General features: G+C 49.0%; 1 protein-coding gene across 1 annotated transcript; it reads left to right on the plus strand.

The window, feature by feature from the left end:
- The first annotated feature begins 2669 nt into the window (after nucleotides 1-2669).
- On the plus strand, nucleotides 2670-23444 carry trim33l (tripartite motif containing 33, like). The gene is made up of 17 exons (XM_079240544.1): nucleotides 2670-2786; nucleotides 6781-6843; nucleotides 9221-9356; nucleotides 10490-10616; nucleotides 10703-10819; nucleotides 11851-11965; nucleotides 13066-13212; nucleotides 13323-13434; nucleotides 15359-15746; nucleotides 15813-15871; nucleotides 15943-16638; nucleotides 17027-18582; nucleotides 18672-18892; nucleotides 20723-20834; nucleotides 20921-20977; nucleotides 21827-21946; nucleotides 22825-23444. Exons 2-17 carry the CDS (start codon nucleotides 6802-6804, stop codon nucleotides 23149-23151), a joined length of 4332 nt encoding a protein of 1443 aa, XP_079096670.1. The 5' UTR covers nucleotides 2670-2786; nucleotides 6781-6801; the 3' UTR covers nucleotides 23152-23444.

Below are 23444 nucleotides of genomic sequence, written 5' to 3' on the forward strand. Positions count from 1 at the left end.
GTGCCCTTGAGCATCAATTACAGCTTGACAACGACGTCTCATGCTGTTCACAAGGCAACTTATTGCCTGCTGAGGCATGGCATCCCACTCTTCTTGAAGGGCAGCCCTCAGGTCATTGAGGTTCTGGGGTGCAGGGTCTCGAGCCTCTACACGACGGCTCAGCTGATCCCACAGGTTTTCAATGGGATTCAGGTCTGGAGAGAGTGCAGGCCATTCCATTTGAGGTACACCAGTCTCCAACAGCCGTTCCCTGATGATGCGGCCTCGATGAGCAGGAGCATTGTCGTCCATGAAGATGAAATTAGGCCTGTGCTGTTCATGTAGGGGCACAATCACTGGATTAATGATGTTATTCAGGTAGTATGGGCTTGTCACTGTACCATTCACAAAGTGTAGGGCAGTTCTGTACCAAGTGGACACCCCTGCCCACACTGTAACACCGCCACCACCAAAAGCTGGCCTGGTGACAACAGTGGCTGATGCATAGCGCTCTCCCTGACGTCTCCAACATCGTTGCCGGCCATCATTTCTGCTCAGTGTGAACCGACTTTCATCAGAGAACAGCGCTGAGGCCCACTGGTTCCTCGTCCAGCGTAAATGCTCCCTGGCCCATGCAAGACGATGATGCCTGTGCCTGGTGGTGTGGTCAGGTACCCGTGCAGGTCGTCTAGCACGCAGACCACGCTGATGGAAACGGTTTGGAATGGTCTGACGTGACACTTGGTGCCTCTCACCTCTCTTAAACGTGCCTGGAGTTGAGTGGCATTCATCATCCGGTTTCTCAGGGCAGTGTTCACAATGTAGCGGTCATCAGCATGGGATATGGCCAAAGGACGTCCACTTCTAGGCCTTTCTGTGACTCTTCCAGTCTCTCCATATCTCTGTTGCAACCTGCTGATGACACTCTGTGACGCTCCAAGCTCAGTGGCCACTTCTATCTGAGAACGTCCTGTTTGAAGCATCGCAATGGCAAGGGACTGTTGTTCCATTGTTAGGTGTCGTCTTGGTCTCATGATGTCAAAATGTGAACAGCATGATGAGGACAACTGTTTAAACACCAGCTCTAATTGAACCAGGACATTTATTGGTCAATTCAAGGATCACACACCTGCTGTGATTTTTGCCGTTAAGCTCCTTGTTAGAGAACAGCAACTTGGGCAAAATTTATTGAAACATTTAACAGTTGGACATGTGTATTTAAAAGCTTAGAGAAGATCACATTAAGTTCACCTGTACAGGTTTGAATGCATTTTAGGAGAGAGAGAGAGAGAGAGAGCGAGATATGTACCAAGCGGCAACCTCCGGCGGTTAAATGTGAAGCCTATGCAGAAATGGATAAAACTGCCTACTGACGCCTCTTTTTCATCTGCAGATTCCAGACATCTTTAGAGGATCAACATTTTTATAATAAAGTTTGTTGTGTGTATGTCATAGACTGTATATAAAAGATGGACGGAGCGTCCGTGATGTCACCTATAGGTTTCTGAAGAGCTGAATTGAAGCTTGGTGGGTGGTTCCCCCACTAGTCCCCAACCCACGCGACTGACTGAAAACATACTAGTTTGTGAGTGATGTAACATATATTATTTTATCATGTTTGCTTTTTTAAAAATCCATTTTATTGAACCAGAATTAGAAAGTTGTGATTTTCATGAAACTTTTCTTACCTCCACCAAGGAGGTTATGCTTGTTTGTTTGTTTGTTTGGTTGTCTGTCAGCAACATTACTCAAAAAGTTATGGATGGATTTAGATTAAATTTTCAGAATATGTTGGGGGTGTCAGAAGGAACAAATGATTACATTTTGGTGGAGATCCTGGGGAGATCCTGGATTCTGGATCACTTTGAAGTTATGTTGGGTGTTAATGGAGTTGAGTGGTTGAGTTAATTGAGTTGAGTGGTTAATGGAGTTGAGTGGGTGTTAATCACAAAATGCTTGAGGAAGGTCTGTGCTCTCCGAGTGCTTTTCTTGTTTATTACTTTTGTCCATTTCAGCTTATTTCCCAGGCAGCAGTTTTTCTCCTTTAATGGGAGGGTATGAATACACATGCGGATGACTGTACATGTGTCTAACAAGGATAATTTTCCACTAAAGTTAACGTCAGATTGACAGGATGAGCTGTCAGCCAGAGGAGGGCTCATCTAAACCACCTCCTCCTCATGTAGCTCATTTACACGCAAAGGAAAAGGAAAAGAAATAAAAATTAAACTAGCTGGCACCATTTTCTGTCACTTTAAAAATATTTTTGTGTTTTTTCTCCTTAGATACAGTCTGTGGTTTTTGTGGAAGAATGGCATCAGTAAGTAGGTAAACTTGGCATATGTAGTTGCTAGGCAACGGAGGACTGGAGCACTATGGGTAACTCTCGTCCACGAGCTAGGCCGTCTCATTTTACTGGCAGGAAGCTCAGCTGTGTGCAGACGACGTAGAACACTTCGTTGCCTACGCAGTCTGCGCACTTGGAAGTGTTCTGACCCTGAATTCAGAAACAGCCACAGTTTTATAAATGAGGCTCCTAGTTGTTTGGTTTTTACTGTGTTTCTGTCCCGATCCGTGCCGACAGGTGGCGCTAGCGCGCGCTTTGCGTCGTTTCACAACCCAGTTAAAAAATACCTGAAGAAGAAAAAGGCGCGTGCGCTGAGAAAGTTCAGAAAAGTAGAAACAAACAAACTGGAGGATTAAAGAAGAGGAGGCGGAAAGATGAAAATGGGGACACATTAAACCGGTTTTACACGTTTCCTCGCGCCAGTCGGCACTTCCGGTTCGGCTGGAGAAACGAAGCCAAGGTGAGTCCAGTTTTACACCGTTACTCCGGTCCGGTTCGGCTCGGAGAGTCCGGTTGTTCTACACACCGTTACCCCACTCCGGTTCATGTCCGGTTCTGCTCCCGTTTGGTTCCAGTTCGGCTCCAGTTCAGATCCAGTTCGGGTCCGGTTCTGCAGAAATAAGACCCGTTTCTGTCGGTTTTTCCCGGCTGCCAGATGAGGCGCAGCTTTTCCAGATGTTTTAACCAGCAGAGAAGTCCAGGTGGGTCAGAAGGTCGTTGTCTTCTACTGGACTTTACTGGACTCTACCGGATTCTGCTGGACTGTACTGGAATCTACTGGACTCTACTGGACTGTACTGGAATCTACTGGACTGTACTGGAATCTACTGGACTGTACTGGACTCTACTGGACTGTACTCGAATCTACTGGACTTTACTGGACTGTACTGGACTCCATTGGAATCTACTGGACTCTACTGGACTGTACTGGGCTCTTCTGGAATCTACTGGACTCTACTGGACTGTACTGGAATCTACTGGACTCTACTGGACTGTACTGGACTCCATTGGAATCTACTGGACTCTACTGGACTGTACTCGAATCTACTGGACTTTACTGGACTGTACTGGGCTCTTCTGGAATCTACTGGACTCTACTGGACTGTACTGGACTCCATTGTAATCTACTGGACTCTACTGGACTGTACTCGAATCTACTGGACTTTACTGGACTGTACTGGGCTCTTCTGGAATCTACTGGAATCTACTGGACTCTACTGGACTGGACTGGAATCTACTGGACTGTACTGGAATCTACTGGACTTTACTGGACTGTACTGGGCTCTTCTGGAATCTACTGGACTCTACTGGACTGTACTGGACTCCATTGGAATCTACTGGACTCTACTGGACTGTACTCGAATCTACTGGACTTTACTGGACTGTACTGGGCTCTTCTGGAATCTACTGGACTCTACTGGACTGGACTGGAATCTACTGGACTGTACTGGAATCTACTGGACTCTACTGGACTGTACTGGACTCCATTGGAATCTACTGGACTGTACTGGACTCTACTGGACTGTACTCGAATCTACTGGACTTTACTGGACTCTACTGGACTGTACTCGAATCTACTGGACTTTACTGGACTGTACTGGGCTCTTCTGGAATCTACTGGACTGTACTGGAATCTACTGGACTGTACTGGACTCTACTGGACTCTACTCAGATGGACCGTGCAACACGACAGGTTGTGCTGGGAGAGTGAATAATACCTGCTGTGTGTACACGTGTCCAGATAAAGTAAAAGCAGCAGTATTATTATACAGGTGTAGTACATACTACAACTCTGCAGGTTGTTCTCTGTCGTCACCAGAAACACTTTTATTTACTTTTTATCCAGCGTCTGACGTCACAGCTCACCAGGGCTCCTCTCTGCAGGTGACTCTGGAGGCTCCTGGAGCCCTCAGCAAGTTCCTCCAACCGGCTCCCGTCAAACTTTTATCTGGATATTTCACACCCATAAGGAAACATTTAGACAAAGTCTTTATGGCTTCTGGTGTTGACACACTTAGATTTCCCCGGCTGTTTTCTGCTTTTCATTAAAGATGAGAAAAGTGCAGCTACGAGCCGAGACTCTGCAGGATCAGATCCAGTTTGCAGGAACTGGAAACATGGAGAACATTTGTTTTAAGACCATATTAACTAAACGCAGCAACACAACAAGCTTCCATCTGGACGAGGGGTGCGAAAATCTGGGTTTTTTTGCTTCACAATTTTAATAATAATAATTTTAAAATAGATTTTTTTTTTTGTGAGAAAATTGAGTTTTTTTTCAAATATATAAAAATAATCCATAAAACTTTTGTCATTTTTATTTATTTTCATTGATCTTTTTACGTGTCTTCTTGGGTATTATAGCAGCAGAGTGATGGTCTGGCTGCTGTGTTGTTTTTCCCTCACTGAAATCCAGGAAAAAGGCAAGCAAAACAAAAGTTTTCTACATTTTTTTTGTTTTCAATCTACAAAAATCACCAATATTGAACAATTGTGAGAATTAAATCGAATCGGCACCCAAACAATCAGAATTGAATCGGGACAAAAGCGTATCGCCACAGCTCTGATCTGCACTTGAAACACAACCATGAAAAGCAACTTTCCCAGCTGGGAAATAAAGATGGTAACTCTGTCTTCCCGACAGTCCACCATCACCGCGGTGTTTAACCCACAGATTAAACACATCCAGGACAACATGGCGTGCACCCAGACAGCGTGGTCGGTCACGCGACGCTGACCTTTAATGTTGTTCAAAAGGCGACATTTTGAAAAACGTTGCAAACAGCCAGTATGAATCACCTGGATGAACATCCATGTTATAAACTTTACAGTGACATTCTACCATTCCACCTCTGGTCCAGTTCACACATGTCCCCGTATGTGGTCTTTACCGCGGACTGTGTAACTGTGTTATGTGCTGTTCAGAGACCAGATGTTCCAGAAAACCACTTTGCCTAAACCCCAGGAGAAATCCTGATGTGCTTCAGCAGACTGGATGGGTCCAGTCTGCGCATCCAGATAAATGTAAAAGTTAAAGATGAAAATGGTCTAAAAATGACACGAATAATCACTTCGTGCAATATTATCGTTTATCGCAATCATTTCTGAGAAAATTAATCGCATCGCAGAATTAGTTACCGTTACAGGCCCATGATCATTATCTGGAAAGTTTACCTCCTTGTCCGTGTCCTCTGCCGTCCCGTCCCTCTGTCCCTCCGCCGCCCCGTCCCTCCGCCGTCCCGTCCCACTGTCCCTCCGCCGCCCCGTCCCTCCGCCGTCCCGTCCCTCCGCCGCCCCGTCCCTCCGCCGCCCCGTCCCTCCGCCGTCCCGTCCCTCCGCCGTCCTGTCCCTCCGCCGCCCCGTCCCTCTGCCGTCCCGTCCCTCCGCCGCCCCGTCCCTCCGCCGTCCCGTCCCACTGTCCCTCCGCCGCCCCGTCCCTCCGCCGCCCCGTCCCTCTGTCCCTCCGCCGCCCCGTCCCTCCGCCGCCCCGTCCCTCCGCCGCCCCGTCCCTCCGCCGTCCCGTCCCTCTGCCGTCCCGTCCCTCCGCCGCCCCGTCCCTCTGCCGTCCCGTCCCTCCGCCGTCCCGTCCCTCCGCCGCCCCGTCCCTCTGTCCCTCCGCCGCCCCGTCCCTCCGCCGCCCCGTCCCTCTGTCCCTCCGCCGCCCCGTCCCTCTGCCGTCCCGTCCCTCCGCCGCCCCGTCCCTCTGCCGTCCCGTCCCTCCGCCGTCCCGTCCCTCCGCCGCCCCGTCCCTCTGTCCCTCCGCCGCCCCGTCCCTCTGCCGTCCCGTCCCTCCGCCGTCCCGTCCCTCCGCCGCCCCGTCCCTCTGTCCCTCCGCCGCCCCGTCCCTCCGCCGCCCCGTCCCTCCGCCGTCCCGTCCCTCTGCCGTCCCGTCCCTCCGCCGCCCCGTCCCTCTGCCGTCCCGTCCCTCCGCCGTCCCGTCCCTCCGCCGTCCCGTCCCTCCGCCGCCCCGTCCCTCTGTCCCTCCGCCGCCCCGTCCCTCCGCCGCCCCGTCCCTCCGCCGCCCCGTCCCTCCGCCGCCCCGTCCCTCTGCCGTCCCGTCCCTCCGCCGCCCCGTCCCTCTGCCGTCCCGTCCCTCCGCCGTCCCGTCCCTCCGCCGCCCCGTCCCTCTGTCCCTCCGCCGCCCCGTCCCTCCGCCGTCCCGTCCCTCCGCCGCCCCGTCCCTCCGCCGTCCCGTCCCTCCGCCGTCCCGTCCCTCCGCCGTCCTTCCATGTGAACACGTCCAACGTTGCTTTTATCATCATCTTTAGGTTTTTGTCACAAACCCAGCAACACACAGGTGTAAGTTTGTTCTTGCTCCGTGTGGAAGTTGTTTTGATCATGTGGTTCCGATGTGGTCTTTTGTAGAAAATTATGATATATAGGGACGTTTACAAACATAGAATAATGTTGAATCGGCAAATTTTCTGATAAAGTCTTGTGTTTCTGTCTTTTAGGGGAGGGTTTGTCAGACAGACATGGCTACGACCACGGAGCTGGGAGAGATCGCCAGCCAGCAGGTAACACATGGAACCATTCTACATGTTTCCATCTGGGTTGTTTTATTTACAAAACCCGTTTTCATCAATCAGCATTTAAACACAGACATGAAACACCAGAAACAGAAAAAAACAAACAACTAGAAAATCCGTTAAAAGTAAAATGTTGCAGAAACTTCATTGGAGCTTGATGAGAAAAGAAAAATTAAAGGTTTTGACTGAAAAGCCTCGTCGTCACGACAGAAACGCTTCGCGTGTTCTAACCAAAATGCCGAGTCCAGAATATTCTGCCCCGTTGTGGTTCTGGGACAACAAACCAAAACATTACACCACTTCTTCTGATAAATGTCCGTTATTCGGCTGCTGGGAGGACCGAGAACGAGGGACGCCGGCAGGAGTTCTGCGTTGTTTGCATTGTATTTTACCAGGTCAGAACGGAGACGCATCCTTTGTAGGTGGAAGGCGGGTTCAGAGCAACGTGCGCTCTGTGCAGCACCTGAGCTGCTGTCGGGGTACAAATTCCACTTGTCGTCACTCAGCTCCTCAGTGATGGCAACCCCATGTTCCCTTTCCCGGTTTCCTGGAACACCAACCAACAACACCCCGCCCCCCTGAACTGGTTTTATTAAAGATTAATGTCAGTTGGTTGGAGCAGGGACACATTCAAAATAGAGTTGGACCAAATTTGCATCGGAAAATACTTCTAGGTCCCGCTAAAAGTACGGGATCAGCGACTATTTCCGATGGAAAAACCAGTGGAAACAAAATCGTAATTCTTCCTGCTGCCCACAGAAGAAGTTGCACAATCTTGTGCGGTCTGAGTTGGTAGGTGAAGAAGCAGCTGAGTCACTGTTATGCTAACATTTAGCAATAGCATATTGGTAGCAATTTAGCGTCATTATTGGTGTCAGTGACGTGCTTCATCTGCAGAGCTGAAGTTTCCAGGTGCAGCAGGAATGCTTCCAGATTTCCCTCCCGCAACCTTTAAAAGTGTCTGTGTTGCCATGACGTCAGTGTCTGTTGCCGTAAAGGAAAAACGTAACGAACCACGGCAACAAAAATACATCAAATACGTAAAAAAATGTCAAACGACACCCAGAAATCCACTTCATGGTCCGTCCTGGAAAACCTTGACGGTCCGTCCTGGAAAACAGTCTTGGACATTCTAGTAACATTACTCAACAAAAGTCCCGGGCACAACCAGAAAACAACGCTAGACATGATGCTAACCTTGATGCTAAAGTTGATGCTGGCCTTGGTGCTCACGTTAATGCTAGACTTGATGCTAACCTGGATGTTAACCTTGATGCTAACATTAATGCTAGACTTGATGGTAATGTTAATGCTAGACTTGATGCTAACGTTAATGCTAGACTTGATGCTAACGTTAATGCTAGACTTGATGGTAATGTTAATGCTAGACTTGATGCTAACGTTAATGCTAGACTTGATGCTAACGTTAATGCTAGACTTGATGCTAACGTTAATGCTAGACTTGATGGTAATGTTAATGCTAGACTTGATGCTAACGTTAATGCTAGACTTGATGGTAACGTTAATGCTAGACTTGATGGTAATGTTAATGCTAGACTTGATGCTAACGTTAATGCTAGACTTGATGCTAACGTTAATGCTAGACTTGATGGTAATGTTAATGCTAGACTTGATGCTAACGTTAATGCTAGACTTGATGGTAACGTTAATGCTAGACTTGATGGTAATGTTAATGCTAGACTTGATGCTAATGTTAATGCTAGACTTGATGCTAAAGTAAATACTAGATTTGATGCTAACTTTGTCTTCAAACCAACCGAAGGGTCTGAAACTTTTCTAAATATAGCGCCAATGTGGCTAAGCTAGTAGCGGAGGTATGTATGCATCAATGTAATCGGTGTACCAGGAAAATGTGCTCTGACAAATGTTCCGTGATAAAGTGTGTGTTTTTTGTTTTTTTTAAACATTTTAATATTTCTTTAATTAATTAATTAATTAATTAATCTGTTAACTGTTAATGATTTAATGCGTTCAAGTCCCGGCCCCTTTTTTAAAACATGAAAATATAATTAAAAATTAAAACCTAAACTTAATGAAAATAAAATATTTAAATAAATCAAATTACACACGCACATGGTTGACCTGTATTTTGCTCCTTGTATGTGGTTGCCTTGGAGAAAATCTTCGTCACGGGGTTGACAGAACTTTATTGCGTTTCCACCAGTAGGTCCAGTACGGTTCTGTTAATCCTGATCTCCTTTGTGTTTCGACTCCAGGCTTTACCATTATCTGGTCAGTGGCGTATTAGCTGTTGATGCGTTTGCTGCGTGATGTTTAGCATGTTACACGATTCAGTAAACCACGGACCGGACTGACATGCTTCTCTCTTCCTTTGTCTCCTCAGTGCACCAACTGTGGAGCCTTCACAGCTAGATCCTGGTGCCTGGACTGTAACGAAGCTCTGTGTGACGGATGTTTGTCGGCTCATCAAAGAGTCTCACTGACTCGATCTCACAGGATCCACAACCAGCAAGTAAAAGGTCAGATTCCAGTTTGAAGACCTGGTGTAGGTGCACCAAACCACAGCATGCATGCAATTCGACATGGAGCGACACAACATGACGCAACGCAACACGACGTGACGCGACTCAGTGAGATGCGACGCGACTCGATGCTTTTATCTAAACCTCATCTTTCCACAGAAACTTCATCACCGCTAATATCTGCGTCTAACGATGAAAACGCATCATTAAAATGGGTTTGCTGAGTTAAACCAGTGCTAAATGTTAGCCTCGAGCTCTGGGTTGCGTAGACTGATGCTAGCTAGCATTAGCTGAGTTAAAGCAATTCAACCAGTGCTAAAAGTTAGCTTGGAGCTCTAAGCTACGTACACTGATGCTAGCTAGAATTAGCTGAGTTAAACCAGTGCTAAAAGTTAGCCTGGAGATCTGAGCTACGTACACTGTTGCTAGCTACCATTAGCTTAGTTAAACTAGTGGAACCAGTGCTAAACGTTAGCCTGGAGCTCTGAGCTATGTACACTGATGCTAGCTAGCATTAGCTGAGTTAAACCAGTGCAACCAGTGCGAAATTAGCTTGGCACTCTGGGTTGCATAGACTGATGCTAGCTAGCATTATCTGCGTTAAATCAGGGCAAACAGTGCTAAATATTAGCCTGGAGCTCTTAGTTGCATAGACTGATGCTAGCTACGATGCTGTCTTGTACGACATGGAAGTTGTCTTCACTAAAATGAAGAACAACACCTTCGGCGCCCGGACAGGCGTCGTGTCCTCCTCGCCCGTTTGACCTCTGAGCCGTTTGACCTCTGAGCCGTTTGACCCCTGAGCCGTTTGACCCCTGAGCCTTTTGAACTCCGAGCCATTTGACCTCTGAGCCGTTTGACCTCTGAGCCGTTTGACCTCTGAGCCGTTTGACCTCTGAGCCGTTTGACCCCTGAGCCGTTTGAACTCCAAGCCGTTTGACCTCTGAGCCGTTTGACCTCTGAGCCGTTTGACCCCTGAGCCGTTTGAACTCCGAGCCGTTTGACCTCTGACCCATTTGACCTCTGAGCCGTTTGACCTCTGACCCGTTTGAACTCTGAGCCGTTTGACCTCGTCAGGATGTGACGAAGACACAACGTTCACCATCAGCTGTTCTGCTTGTTTTCCTCAGAATGCAGCTGGATTTCTCCCACCAAGTTCTGCAGACTTCATCCATCGGAGCTGCTGAGAATCTTCTGCTTCACCTGTAAGCAGCTCACCTGTAGAGACTGCCAGCTGGTGGCTCACATGAACCACAGGTGTTTGATCTTCCCCGTCACGCCGCCATCACCATGCTCCGCCTAGCGTCTCTTCCAGACGTAACACACCGTCTTCTCTTTCCCAGGTTCCAGTTCGTTGGCGAAGCCGTGGAAACTCTGAGGAAGCAGCTGGACGTCTTCATTCAGCCGCTGACCGAGCAGATGGAGGCGGCGTGCAGCAGCCTGCAGCAGATGGAGAGGAGGTTCGCCTCCCGATCGCCTCCTACCTAACGCCTCCTCTATAGCGCCTCCTCTATACTGCCTCCTCTGTAACGCCTCCTCTGTAACGCCTCCTCTGTAACGCCTCCTCTATAACGTCTCCTCTATACCGCCTCCTCCCTAACCCCTCCTCTATACCGCCTCCTCTATACTGCCTCCTCTCTAACGTCTCCTCTATACCGCCTCCTCTGTAACGCCTCCTCTGTAACGCCTCCTCTATAACGTCTCCTCTATACCGCCTCCTCCCTAACCCCTCCTCTATACCGCCTCCTCTATACTGCCTCCTCTATAACGTCTCCTCTATACCGCCTCCTCTATAACGCCTCCTCCCTAACCCCTCCTCTATACCGCCTCCTCTATAACGTCTCCTCTATACCGCCTCCTCTATAACGCCTCCTCCCTAACCCCTCCTCTATACCGCCTCCTCTATAACGTCTCCTCTATAATGCCTCCTCTATAATGCCTCCTCTATAACATCTCCTCTATAACGCCTCCTCTATAATGCCTCCTCTATAACATCTCCTCTATACCGCCTCCTCTATACTGCCTCCTCTATAGCGCCTCCTCTATACCGCCTCCTCTGTAACGCCTCCTCTGTAACGCCTCCTCTATAACGTCTCCTCTATACCGCCTCCTCCCTAACCCCTCCTCTATACCGCCTCCTCTATACCACCTCCTCTATAACGTCTCCTCTATAATGCCTCCTCTATAACGCCTCCTCTATAATGCCTCCTCTATGCCGCCTCCTCTATAACCCCTCCTCTATAATGCCTCCTCTATAACCCCTCCTCTATACCGCCTCCTCTATAACATCTCCTCTATAACGCCTCCTCTATAACCCCTCCTCTATACCGCCTCCTCTATAACATCTCCTCTATAACGCCTCCTCTATAACCCCTCCTCAATAACGCCTCCTCCCTAACCCCTCCTCTGTACCGCCTCCTCTATAACGTCTCCTCTGTAACGCCTCCTCTTCTGAACGCCTCCACCCTGACGCCTCCTGTTGGTGTTCCAGGCTGGCCGTGACGGTTGTCTGTGAGAAGATAATGGTGGAGCGGATCAGGAACAATTTCTCCACTTTGAGGCGATTTCTGAACCTGAGGATGGAACGTATCATGAAGGACGTCCAGGTAGGCTTCATTAGACTCCATGTTTTACAGTTTTATTTAGTTTCATCTCACTGTCCACTTCATCTGGTCCAGAAAACCAGGACCCGGTTAACTAGAATAATCAGGACCCGGTTCAGCAGAATAACCAGGACCCGGTTCAGCAGAATAACCAGGACCCGGTTAACTAGAATAATCAGGACCCGGTTAATTAGAATAACCAGGACCCGGTTCAGCAGAATAACCAGGACCCGGTTAACTAGAATAATCAGGACCCGGTTAACTAGAATAATCAGGACCCGGTTAATTAGAATAACCAGGACCCGGTTCAGCAGAATAACCAGGACCCGGTTAACTAGAATAATCAGGACCCGGTTAACTAGAATAACCAGGACCCGGTTCAGCAGAATAACCAGGACCCGGTTAACTAGAATAATCAGGACCCGGTTAACTAGAATAACCAGGACCCGGTTCAGCAGAATAACCAGGACCCGGTTAACTAGAATAATCAGGACCCGGTTAACTAGAATAACCAGGACCCGGTTCAGCAGAATAACCAGGACCCGGTTAACTAGAATAATCAGGACCCGGTTAACTAGAATAACCAGGACCCGGTTCAGCAGAATAACCAGGACCCGGTTCAGCAGAACCTGGTTTACCAGAATAACCAGGACCCGGTTCAGCAGAACCCGGTTCACCAGAATAACCAGGACCCGGTTCAGCAGAACCTGGTTTACCAGAATAACCAGGACCCGGTTCAGCAGAACCCGGTTCACCAGAATAACCAGGACCCGGTCGGTGTGAAAGCAACATTAAATGTTTTTTCTTCTTCATCCTGATGTGTCACCTCGTCTTCATCAAGTCCGTACGGCTACATGATGCTGTCTGATTGGTCGGTGAGACGTTGTGTCAACAGGAGGTCGGACCTGATGAAGTGGGCGGAGTCGGACCACGTGGCCGGGTCGACATGAGAGAAACAACTGATTGTTCATTTAAAAGAAAAAAGTGCGTGTGCGAGCCGCGTTGCGTGCTTGAGCCGCGTTGCGTGCGCGAGCCGCGTTGCGTGCGCGAGCCGCGTTGCGTGTGCGTCCCTACACGCTGAAGCTCTGTGTGTGTGTGAGCAGCAGGTGCTGGAACTGGACCGCGAGCGGATCAGAACCAGGATGCTGAAAGTGAAGGAGCTGCACCAGAACTGCAAGTCGGTGACCAAAGCTGCAAAAGACGCCCATAACACGTCTGATCCCCTGACGCTTTTCGACCACGTTGCTCAGGTAGGTCGCCCACCTGCTCGTCGTCATGGAGACGTCAGCTGCAGACCAGCATGGCTCGCGCTGAGTGCTTCTCTTTCAGTCCGATCTCATCCCGGGTTTGGGTTTTCCAGATCTCGACTCAGGCGCAGGGCCTGGTGGAGCAGAACTCGTCTCCTCCTCCGACCATGTGCAGCATGAAGGTCGTCACCGACAGAACTACGCTGGAAAACATGAAAAACTTCGGTGAGTTTCACCCGTTGTACGTCGTCTGCTCGAATCAGGACAGGTGTGTTCTTTACTGGGAAGAGGAGGAACCAGTGTTCCAGCGGAACTGGGCACTCGTTTCCAACCTGGAACTGCTGAACGTCACTTTTCACGCAAAGTTGGCGATTTGTGAAAAACGACTGCGAGGAAGGACGTGCGGTCCCTCCTGCAGACTGCTGTTTCTGGTGGCATGATGATGGCTGCAGACTAAATCGTTTTCGTCCTGATCGGCTCAACGTCAGCTTGATACTGTCGATCAGTGTATTGATAAATCAACTTGGATCAGAGGTGGAGGTTTTCGTGTGGCGTGGTGATGCACTGGACTCTGCTCTTGGTCCCGTTTTGTGTATTTGATGCCTCTTGACCAGTCGATTTATGGTTTTAAAGTTTGGATCTGAACGTTTTTATGCTGATGATATTCAGTTATATTGTTATTTTAATGATTCCGTTTCTTGTTTTGACGATACTGTTGTATCTGAAAAACTTCTCACCGTTTAAATTTAACTCCAGTAAAACTGTGATCTTTGCTCCTGATGAAAGACTCTTCCATTCAGAGCCCACCTTGGTGTTCTGGGCTCGCCCGGTCAAACCAGCCAGCCTCGGGGTTGTTTCAACAAGCGAAACCAATAGAACTTCCTTTGGTGCGCTCAGTAAAACCTACAACAGAAGATGGATACGACGGGAGGAGCGGTTCTTCCAGGAACATGTTGTCAATGAGCCGCGTCAGCCTTACGAACGTTTTTGTCGAGGTGTTCCTGCCTCTCTCCTGCTGGGACGGGCTCCAGCTTCCCGCCACGCTGGACTGGACCAGGCAGTGCAGAAAATGGATGGATTTTACGGCGAGGCGTAGCATGTCTACACGTTACACTAGGCCTGTGCGGTATACCGGTGCATACCGGAAACCGGGGTTTATTTTCGTTGAATTAATTTTTCATATGCCGCTACACTAGCTCAAACAACATCCAGAACATGCGCTGTGAGAAGGTGTTTCAGCGGGGACCGATTTCACTGCTGGACACAAAAACTTCAGCGTGTGAAAAGGAACGTTCCGAACAGAACAGAATACCAACCGACGAGAGCAAACAAGACAAAGCAAACACTGCTAACCCAGAGGAACTCATTCCAAAAAGAGGAGCCACATCTGTGGTTTGGAAGTTTTTCAAGTTTAAAAGGTCCGACGTGGACCAAACAATCTTTTGCTGCAGAGCAAAAGTGGTATCCGGCGGTGTAAACACCAGCAACTTGCTTCCCACCTTAGCCGAAAACATGTTTTAGAGTACCGAGAATGTCTTAAGCTAAGGCCCATCCGTCCACTGCTAAACCTGCAAGTAGCAGTCAGACGCTCATTCAAGACGCGTCTGCTGAAGCGACTGCATATCAAAAAAAGCAAGCGGTGGGTCGAGTTAACGCAGTCACATTCCACCTCGTGAACCATATGGTTCCGATAAATACCGTAGAGAAAGACTGCCTTAAGACGACGGTGAAAACTGCCTCCCAGTTATGTCCTGCCAGACCGCAGATGTTTCTGTAACACCGCCATAGCCGCCACGTACTCAGAACACAGGGGAAAATTACAGACCAAGCTGGCCACCGTCCCTGACCGTAGTCATGTGCAGTAATTCTTTTCATAATAGAAGATAATGAAGGTGAGAACACTCTTGTATGAAAAAAGAATACCGTCAAATACTGTAAAACCGACATGACTTTTAACAAAACTTTGATATGAAAACTTTGCCATACCGCTCAGCCCTACGTTACACGCATCTACACGGGAAATTAAGAAACGGCAAAGTAAAAAGTAATCTCATTACAATGTACAGCAGTAACGAGTAATTAACTACTTTGACACCAACACTGAGGTCATCATTACAAAACTCTGACGCAACGTTTTCTCTGTTTGCAGGTCAACTCGACGTTTCGTGGGTTCCCTTTGCCGTGCCGCCAGTCCTCCAGACGCTTCCAGAATCTCCGCCCAGCAGATCACCCCCCGTCGTCACGACTCCGCCCACCTCCGACGTCATCCCACACGACCACACAACCAGTCACAGTGTTCCTGCTACGCTCTCCGTTACCCAGTCCAGCGTCTCCTTGGCCCAAATGGAAGCATGCCATAACGCCAACCCCCAAACTGGGACCAGCAGCGAAGCTGACTCTGGTGCTTTTAGCAACCCTGTTTGTGTCCAGGATTTCTCTCCTCCAGGTTCATCCCTCTCCTTCAGCACCACCAGCACCACTGCTGGTAACCCCACCAGTTCCCCCATCACCAGTGCTGGGACCAGCACTGTTGGAGAGTCAGCTCCTCCAGTTAGTCTCCATTCTCCTAGTCAGTCTCATTGTCCTCTTTCTCTAACCTTTAGTCCTTCTTCCCCCCATCCTCTCACCTACAACCCTCCCCCACCCTATACTGGGAACACTGGTGACTCACTGGGTGCTGTCTCTAAGACAGTAACACCTCGTCCAGTTGTTTGTTTCAATCCGCCATCGCAGTGTTTGTCAGATCCAAAGAGTCTTCTTCCTTACTCAAGTATTCCGGCCCCCCCGGCCCCACCAGCCCCCCCAGCTCCACTGGCCCCCCTGGCTCCACCGGCCCCCCTGGCTCCACCAGCTCCACCGGCCCCCCTGGCCCCACCGGCCCCCCTGGCCCCACCGGCCCATCTGGCTCCACCGGCCCCCCTGGCTCCACCGGCCCCCCTGGCCCTGCCGGCCCCACTGGCTCCACCGGCCCCCCTGGCCCCGCCGGCCCCCCTGGCTCCACCGGCTCCGCGGGCCCCCCTGGCCCCGCCGGCCCCCCTGGCTCCACCAGCCCCCCTGGCCCCACCAGCCCCCCTGGCCCCGCCGGCCCCCCTGGCTCCACCAGCCCCCCTGGCCCCGCCGGCCCCCCTTGCTCCACCGGCCACCCTGGCCCCGCCGGCCCCCCTGGCCCCACCGGCCCATCTGGCTCCGCCGGCCCCCCTGACTCCACCGGCCCCCCTTGCCCCGCCGGCCCCTCTGGCTCCACCGGCCCCACCAGCCCCCCTGGCTCCACTGGCCCCACCAGCCCCCCTGGCTCCTCCGGCCCCCCCGGCCTCCCTGGCCACCCATCCCCTTCCTTCTTCCCCCTCCTCGGTTGCTCCTCCTACTTCTCCCGCCTCCTTCCTGGCTGCTCCAATCAAAGCTCATTGGGTGTCTTCGTCAGTCAACTTGGTAAGCAGGCCGCAGGTCGTAGACTCGTGTATGTTTGTGCAGTGGATGATGAAGAAGAACGTCCACCAATCGTGTAAGTACACCAATCATAAACACACATCCCAGTCCACCTGCAGCGCCTCCACCTCTTCCTCGGTTTCACATCAGTCTAGTCTTCCTCTCTCCTCCACTCCTGCAATCTTGCCATCACCCAGCGCCCCCGCCATTACTCTGGCATGGAACTCGCTCTGCCCCACGTCTACACCTCTGACAAAGTCTTTCTCGACAGAGTTGCATCGTCCCCGCTCCTCCTCCGCTGTTATCTCTTCTTCTATTAACACTGTCCTGACTTCATCCGTCCCTCATCAAGCCTCACAGTGTTGGGTAATCCCCCAAACTTCTTCCCCAGTTCTGCACGCCACAGCACATCCGACTGTAGGCGCTGTCTTACCCCGGCTTCGAGGTCCCTCCCCGCTCAATATCGCCAACACCTTCGTCCAGTTGCCTCCAGAGTTGGCTCAGCTGCCCATCATCAGTCCGAATCAGCTCGGCACGATGATGGCAAAACAACCGGGTGTGTACACTCTGGTTGGCCTTCCTTTCTCCGTCGTCACACCACTGCAGGGGAACTGGAGCATTGGAAACATCAGTCCAGTCCCAACTGGTTTTGAAGCACTTCCTATCATTTCTAAGATTAATTGTAGCTCGACTGTCAACACATCATCTTCAAAGATTTGTCTCTCATCTGAGACTGGAACCAGTTCCCGGTCCCTAACAGACCATCTAGAACAGATGGGAACTGGTTCTAATGAACGGAAGGACCAGCAGCATGAAGATGGAGGTGATGCGGTGATCACTTCTTTTGGGAAACCATTTCTACCTGAAACAGCCAAGAACAAAATGTCCATCATCAATACGGAAGATCCCAAACCCAAACAGAGACTGTTTCCTCTTGAGACAATGGAGAAAGAACTGGTCAGAGAGTCTGAATCTGCCGGCGATGAATTTCCTCCTGAAACATTGGACAACCACCAGGCCATTGAGTCTGAACCAACAGAGAAACCATTTCCTCCTGAAACAGCCAAGAACAAAATGCTCATCATCAAATCTGAAGATCCCGAACCCAAACGGAGACCGTTTTCAGAGGCAACATTGGACAACGAACACGCAATTGACGTTAAACCTGTCAGGAAACCATTTCATCCTGAAACATCAGAGAACAAAATGCTCATCATCAAATCTGAAGATTACAAACCCAAAAACAAACAATTTTGTCCTGCAACTCTAGTAAACAATAACAAATCTCATGAATATGAACCTGTTTGGAAACTATTTACTCCTGGAAATGAACTTCCCACCATTAAATCTGAACCTTCAGGGGAACCGTTTTCTCCTGAAACATCGGACAAGCTGGCCGTCGTCCATTCTGACCATTCAGGGGAACCGTTTTCTCCTGAAACATCGGACAAGCTGGCCGTCGTCCATTCTGACCATTCAGGGGAACCGTTTTCTCCTGAAACATCGGACAAGCTGGCCGTCGTCCATTCTGACCATTCAGGGGAACCGTTTTCTCCTGAAACATCGGACAAGCTGGCCGTCGTCCATTCTGACCATTCAGGGGAACCTTTTTCTCCTGAAACATCAGACGATGAAGTGACCATCATCAAATTCGATCCATCAAGGGAAGGGTCTTTTCCTAAAACCGATGTCATCATCTTATCGGACGAAAGCCAGTCTTCATGGTCACAGTTTGACTCTGAAGCTTCAGACAATGAGAGTGAAGAACCACTAAGCTGTGGGAACGCTCAGTGGGACACTAGTTTGTTCCAGTGGGAGCCCAGAGTTTCTTTAACCAGACTGCCGCTATCGCTGCCTCGAAGGGGACGTCCTCTGCCTCATTTTCGATTGATGTTTGGAGAAGAGGAAGACGAGCTTTACCTGGAGGAGATAACCGAGGACTCCCAGGTTGGACGTTTTTGGTGAATAATTTCAGACGGACTTTTTAAGAAGCTTGGTTATGGAACATGGGATGTTTTTTCTCTGCTGTGTTGCAGTCTGTTGCCGAGTCGAATGGAAACGACACTGACGACAACGTTAACGCCTGCGAGGACGAACGGGATCTCATACCACCTCTTTCCCCTTCAGACTCTCCGATGTCAGTGGAGATCCTTTCCTGCTCGGCGTGCGGATCATCTGGCGCATCAAACATCTGCTCCACCTGTGGTCGAGGGTACCACAAAGACTGCCACATTCCTCCGTTTGGAGCGGACATCTGGTGAGGACCAGTCATGCAGCATTACAGTAAAACTAGAACATTTTAACAGATGCAGAAGTTCCTTTGCTGGGTTACAGAGACCCATCGCCTTCAGGTTTTGGAGAAAATGCACTTTTTTAAACTTAATAGACACATTTTCCAATTTGGAGCTTATCCCAGACATTAGCAGGCAAATCAAATCAAAGATACTTTATTCATCCTCGAGGGGAAATTCAAAATTCAAGCCAGCTCGTCCAAGGTCTGACATAGATATGTTACATTAATGACTAAAGAATAATACAGAACCAAGCTTAAGCTCAGGCCACGCAGCCAGTTTTACCTGTGCTGCCTTATAACAGGTAAGAACAGAGATACATTAGGATAAAAAAGGAGGGGAAAAAAGGTCACGTAACTCCGGGCTGCGCCACAAGATGACGCAGTCCGAAGAGACAGAGAAAAAAACCTCATACACTGAAGCACAAACTCAGACAAAGACACACAAAGTCCAGGGAGGTGGTGAGTTATGTGGGAGGGGACTGGGGGTGGTCGAGGAGGGGGAACAGAGCGTCTATGAACATGTCTTCTTCCGTTCTGATTTCGGGTTGCACCGGCCAAAGGCCATTGGGAAGCCGAATCCAGATATGATTGTTGTTTGGGTTCCAGGCGAGGAAAACAATTTGTCCTCGACCTTGAGTCCATAGCCGGTCTCAGGCAGGCAGCTCCAAACAGCCGAATGGGGGGGTCAATTTCCACCGATCCTAGCAGACATCTTCTCCATGTTGTTGTCGATTCTGCGGACCAGCTCCGGGACTTCAGCCAAATGACCAGTATGGACCAGACTGGTATCCTGCTTATGGTCGAGTCCGATCAACGCAAGAGTCTGTGCACTGTTAGCCCGGCACATACCGTTAAGAACACTGGCAGCCTGCCAGTTGTTGCCAGAATCTCACGGGTCTTGAGGTAGATCAGGACTCCACCAGCGCCAATCAGCAGAATCCCGATCACCAATAATCCAAAGATGTAAACATCCTCCACGTCCTCAGAGGACAGAACCGCCAGACACATCGGTCTCCACCTGGTCCATGAGTCCTGAACGTATCCAGCCGGAAGTGTCCCCTCAGGACATGCGGGCTCCCGTCTGCCCGATTTCTGGGATGAGAAAATTTGATCAATTGCATTGAGAGACCAGCCGATCAGATCCATGATGTAAATTTGAGTAAAGAGTAAAGAGATGTAAAAAGAGGCTCCGAGTCAGACAGGACAAAATCACAGGCCAGAGTGGGAGGAGAGGGAGGAAACAAGAGAAAAGAGTCCGCCTTCGCTGAGAGCAGGAGTGGAACATACACATCACAGGACATTCACAGTAAAATGTTTCCATGTGATATATTTCTACAAAAAATGCATTACTACGTGTAACTATAAACTCCTGGAACATGGTAGTATGGCTTGGTTACTGGTTACTGAAGTTTTGTCCTGTTGAATATTTCCTCCATTTTCTAATGCAGCATATGTGGGCAGAGCCTGATGGGAGCATTTCAGATAACCAATTAGAGTGGCTGAAAATAGAGCAGGAAGCTGTTCTTTCCATCTCATGTGTTAAGCTATGTTTGGAAAAGCAAGAAAATACTTTTATAGTGATCTTTGTGGATATTTTCGGCCTGAAAGATCGCAGAAAGAAACACCAACAGTTTGTCATGATTATGTACAACATAAGTATAAAATCAGTTTGTTGAATCAGGACAGAGTTGAAAACCTCTGTAAAGACATTTATTTCAAAGAAGTTGATCTGATTCTCAGAGCCCCGGTCATCACCTCTTTTTAAGCCGTTTTTCCCTCCTCTTTGTCTTACAGGTCAGAATGGATCTGCACGTTATGCCAGGACCTGCGGGACCCGTCGGACCCCTACAGCGCCAACAGACCAGAGACGCCACAGAGTGGCTGCCTTAGCCTGCAGGACCAGAGGGTCAGACCACAAGAAATGGGTTTAAACGTGATGTTCAGGTTGTGTTTGTGCGGCATCTCTCTGAACCTCCCATCTGCTTGTTTCAGAAGTGTGAGACTCTCCTGCTGGACATGAAGGTTAAAGGTTACAGTCGAGTTTCTGAGGTGGGTGTGTGTCTGGTTGGTAACTTTCATTCTGGATGGATAAATTCCTTCATGTTGGTCGCAGAAACATGACCAGTTGACCTTTAAGGTCCATGTTGACGATATGCTCTCTACAACATCAAGAGAATCAGACGTACCCGACAGAACAAACGACTCAGCTTCTGGTTCAGGTTCTGTTCATCTCACACATCGATTACTGCAGTTCCCTACTGGCAAGTCAACCAGTCCAAAAGAGTTCATGTCACTCCGCTGCTAATCACACTGTACTGGTTTCCAGTTGCAGAGCATCAGATTAATGGCTCTGCTTCTGGTTTCCTGTCTCCTGTCTACCTTCACTTCTTCATCCAGAGCTACACTCCCTCTCGACAGTTACGCCCTACCGGTGGAAGACGCCTAGCGTTACCATGACTACGTGGGACTAAACCACCAGCCAGACTCTCGTCTGTTGTTCCACGATGGTGGTGCAGAACTTTGTCTGATCTGCAGAGTCCTGATTTCCTTTAAGATGAAGACTCAGCTGTTCGGTTCCACACTTAGTTTAACTATAATTGCCGAGAAGTTGGAGAGTGGGCCAGTTCTTTGCAACAAAAATTATGATATTCCTTCTTTGCAATTTAACATGGGTAATATTGTGGGTGGGAAGAAAAAAAGCCTGTAGCGCTACTTGGTAACACCGGCGTCCAACTGGACTCCAGCAGTTTAGCAGCACCTTCCCATGATGTCCTCTACTTTTTGATTTCATGCTTGTGTTTTTACTCTGATATGGAAATAATATGTAAGCTTTGGATAAAAGCATCTGCTGAATGACTATAGAATAGAATAAATGACAATGTTTTCTGCTGTTTTCAGTCCGACTTTTGGTCCGATCTGCTGTTGCTGTCGGAGCGTCTGACCCAGTATTCTCCACCATACCACTCAGTTGGACAGCTGGTCTCTGACATCTGGACTTTGTTTGTGGACACTCCGCAGGTTTGTCTGCAGGCGGGTTTGTGATAAAAAGATGTAGTTAGGTGCGTTCACCCACTAATGGATCTACGGAGGTTTTCCAGCGTTTCTATCCGTCCAGGAGGTTTACAATCCAGACACAACATGTAGTGTTTATTCAGAGACTCTAGATGGTAAATCCACCATTATTTATCACATCTTCATCACCATCACTACCATGTTGCTAAGAGACCTCTATTTTCACCTGGACATGATGATGAAGACACTTCCTGTCAGACTTTCCACCAATCAGAGAGCTTAAACTGACGGTAACGTCCAATCAGGAGCAGCCAAAGATCAACAAGTGATGAGAAAAGCAGGAAAATAATGATCCTCTATGGCTGGAATAAAGCCAGGAAGACGTTTGGGATGCAGCTGAGGTGGAGGTGCTGCAGTGAGGACAGCAGGTAGATAGTAGCAGGAAGACGTCTGGAAACATGTACAGCTTGTGTTGTCCTTATGTTGTCCATACGTGGATCATGTCAGCTGATAAATTGGCTCAGTAACGTACATACACTGATTACTGGATGGTTAAAGTGTAATCTCAGTATAATATTAGGTTGATGCCGACAGGTGGCGGTATTCCTCGGTGGTGGATGTCGGCGGGTGGATGGTCGGAGGAGATATGTTGAAAATACAAAATCCAAAGTCTCTTTGTTTAGACTTCCACCCCCCTTTTCTTTTGCATGTTTACTTGAAATCTGATTTAAATGATTTATATATATTTTACTGGCTTATTAATCTATTTCTGTTTTTTGTTTTAACTGTATTGTAATTTGGATCAGAACAGGAACAGTTTTGTTCAGGAGGATCACTTATTTTAGTAAACAACCTCCACTCGGCTTTTTCTCTGCTGTTTCCAGAATGATGTGTTCAAGGACCTGCAGCAGAGCTTCCAGATAAAGTTAGTGGAACTTTTTCCTTCAGAGTTGCATCCGTCGCTCCTGATCGCACCGAATGCAGACACACCCTCTGTCCCTGGGAGTCCCAAGAGTCCGGCGAGTTCGGAAAGTCCCGAGAGTTCGGAGAGTTCGCTGGGCAGCGCCGTATTAAACAGACAAGAAAAAGTTTCATCTGTGGCCGAGGAAGAGCATTTAACCCAGTCCAAACTGGAAAATGTGAAAAAGAGGCTGAGAGACTTCCTGGAGATAAAGACGGAGCATTTAGCCAAGAGGAAGAAGACAGTGTAAAACGAGTTTGGACATTTCGCTGTGGAAACCTGCGAGACTCCAGGAAAACCACAGGTCCTGCTGGACCCGGAACCAGTTACCAGACCAGTTGATGTAATGTGATATAAAACATGACATCATGTCACGATGTCGCTGCTCAGCGACAAAAATCATGATCAACGCTCTGAAACTGCTCAGATCTTTGTTTTAGTCCCGAAACCAAAGAAATAGTTTTAAATTAATTGAACTGAATGTTTCTGAATTAAGTTTTAAATATTTTAAATTCATATCAGTTCACGTTTTTTATTTCCGTT

The sequence above is a fragment of the Telmatherina bonti genome, assembly GCF_933228915.1.
Source record: "Telmatherina bonti genome assembly, chromosome: 5".
Classification (NCBI taxonomy): Eukaryota; Metazoa; Chordata; class Actinopteri; order Atheriniformes; family Telmatherinidae; genus Telmatherina; species Telmatherina bonti.

Bases quoted from the DNA above. Each gene is read 5' to 3' on its own strand.
- trim33l (XM_079240544.1), top strand. From the start codon at position 6,802: ATGGCTACGACCACGGAGCTGGGAGAGATCGCCAGCCAGCAG. The intron at 18,583-18,671 runs GTTGGACGTTTT...GCTGTGTTGCAG, and splicing joins AGATAACCGAGGACTCCCAG to TCTGTTGCCGAGTCGAATGG. The intron at 20,835-20,920 runs GTCAGACCACAA...TGCTTGTTTCAG, and splicing joins TTAGCCTGCAGGACCAGAGG to AAGTGTGAGACTCTCCTGCT.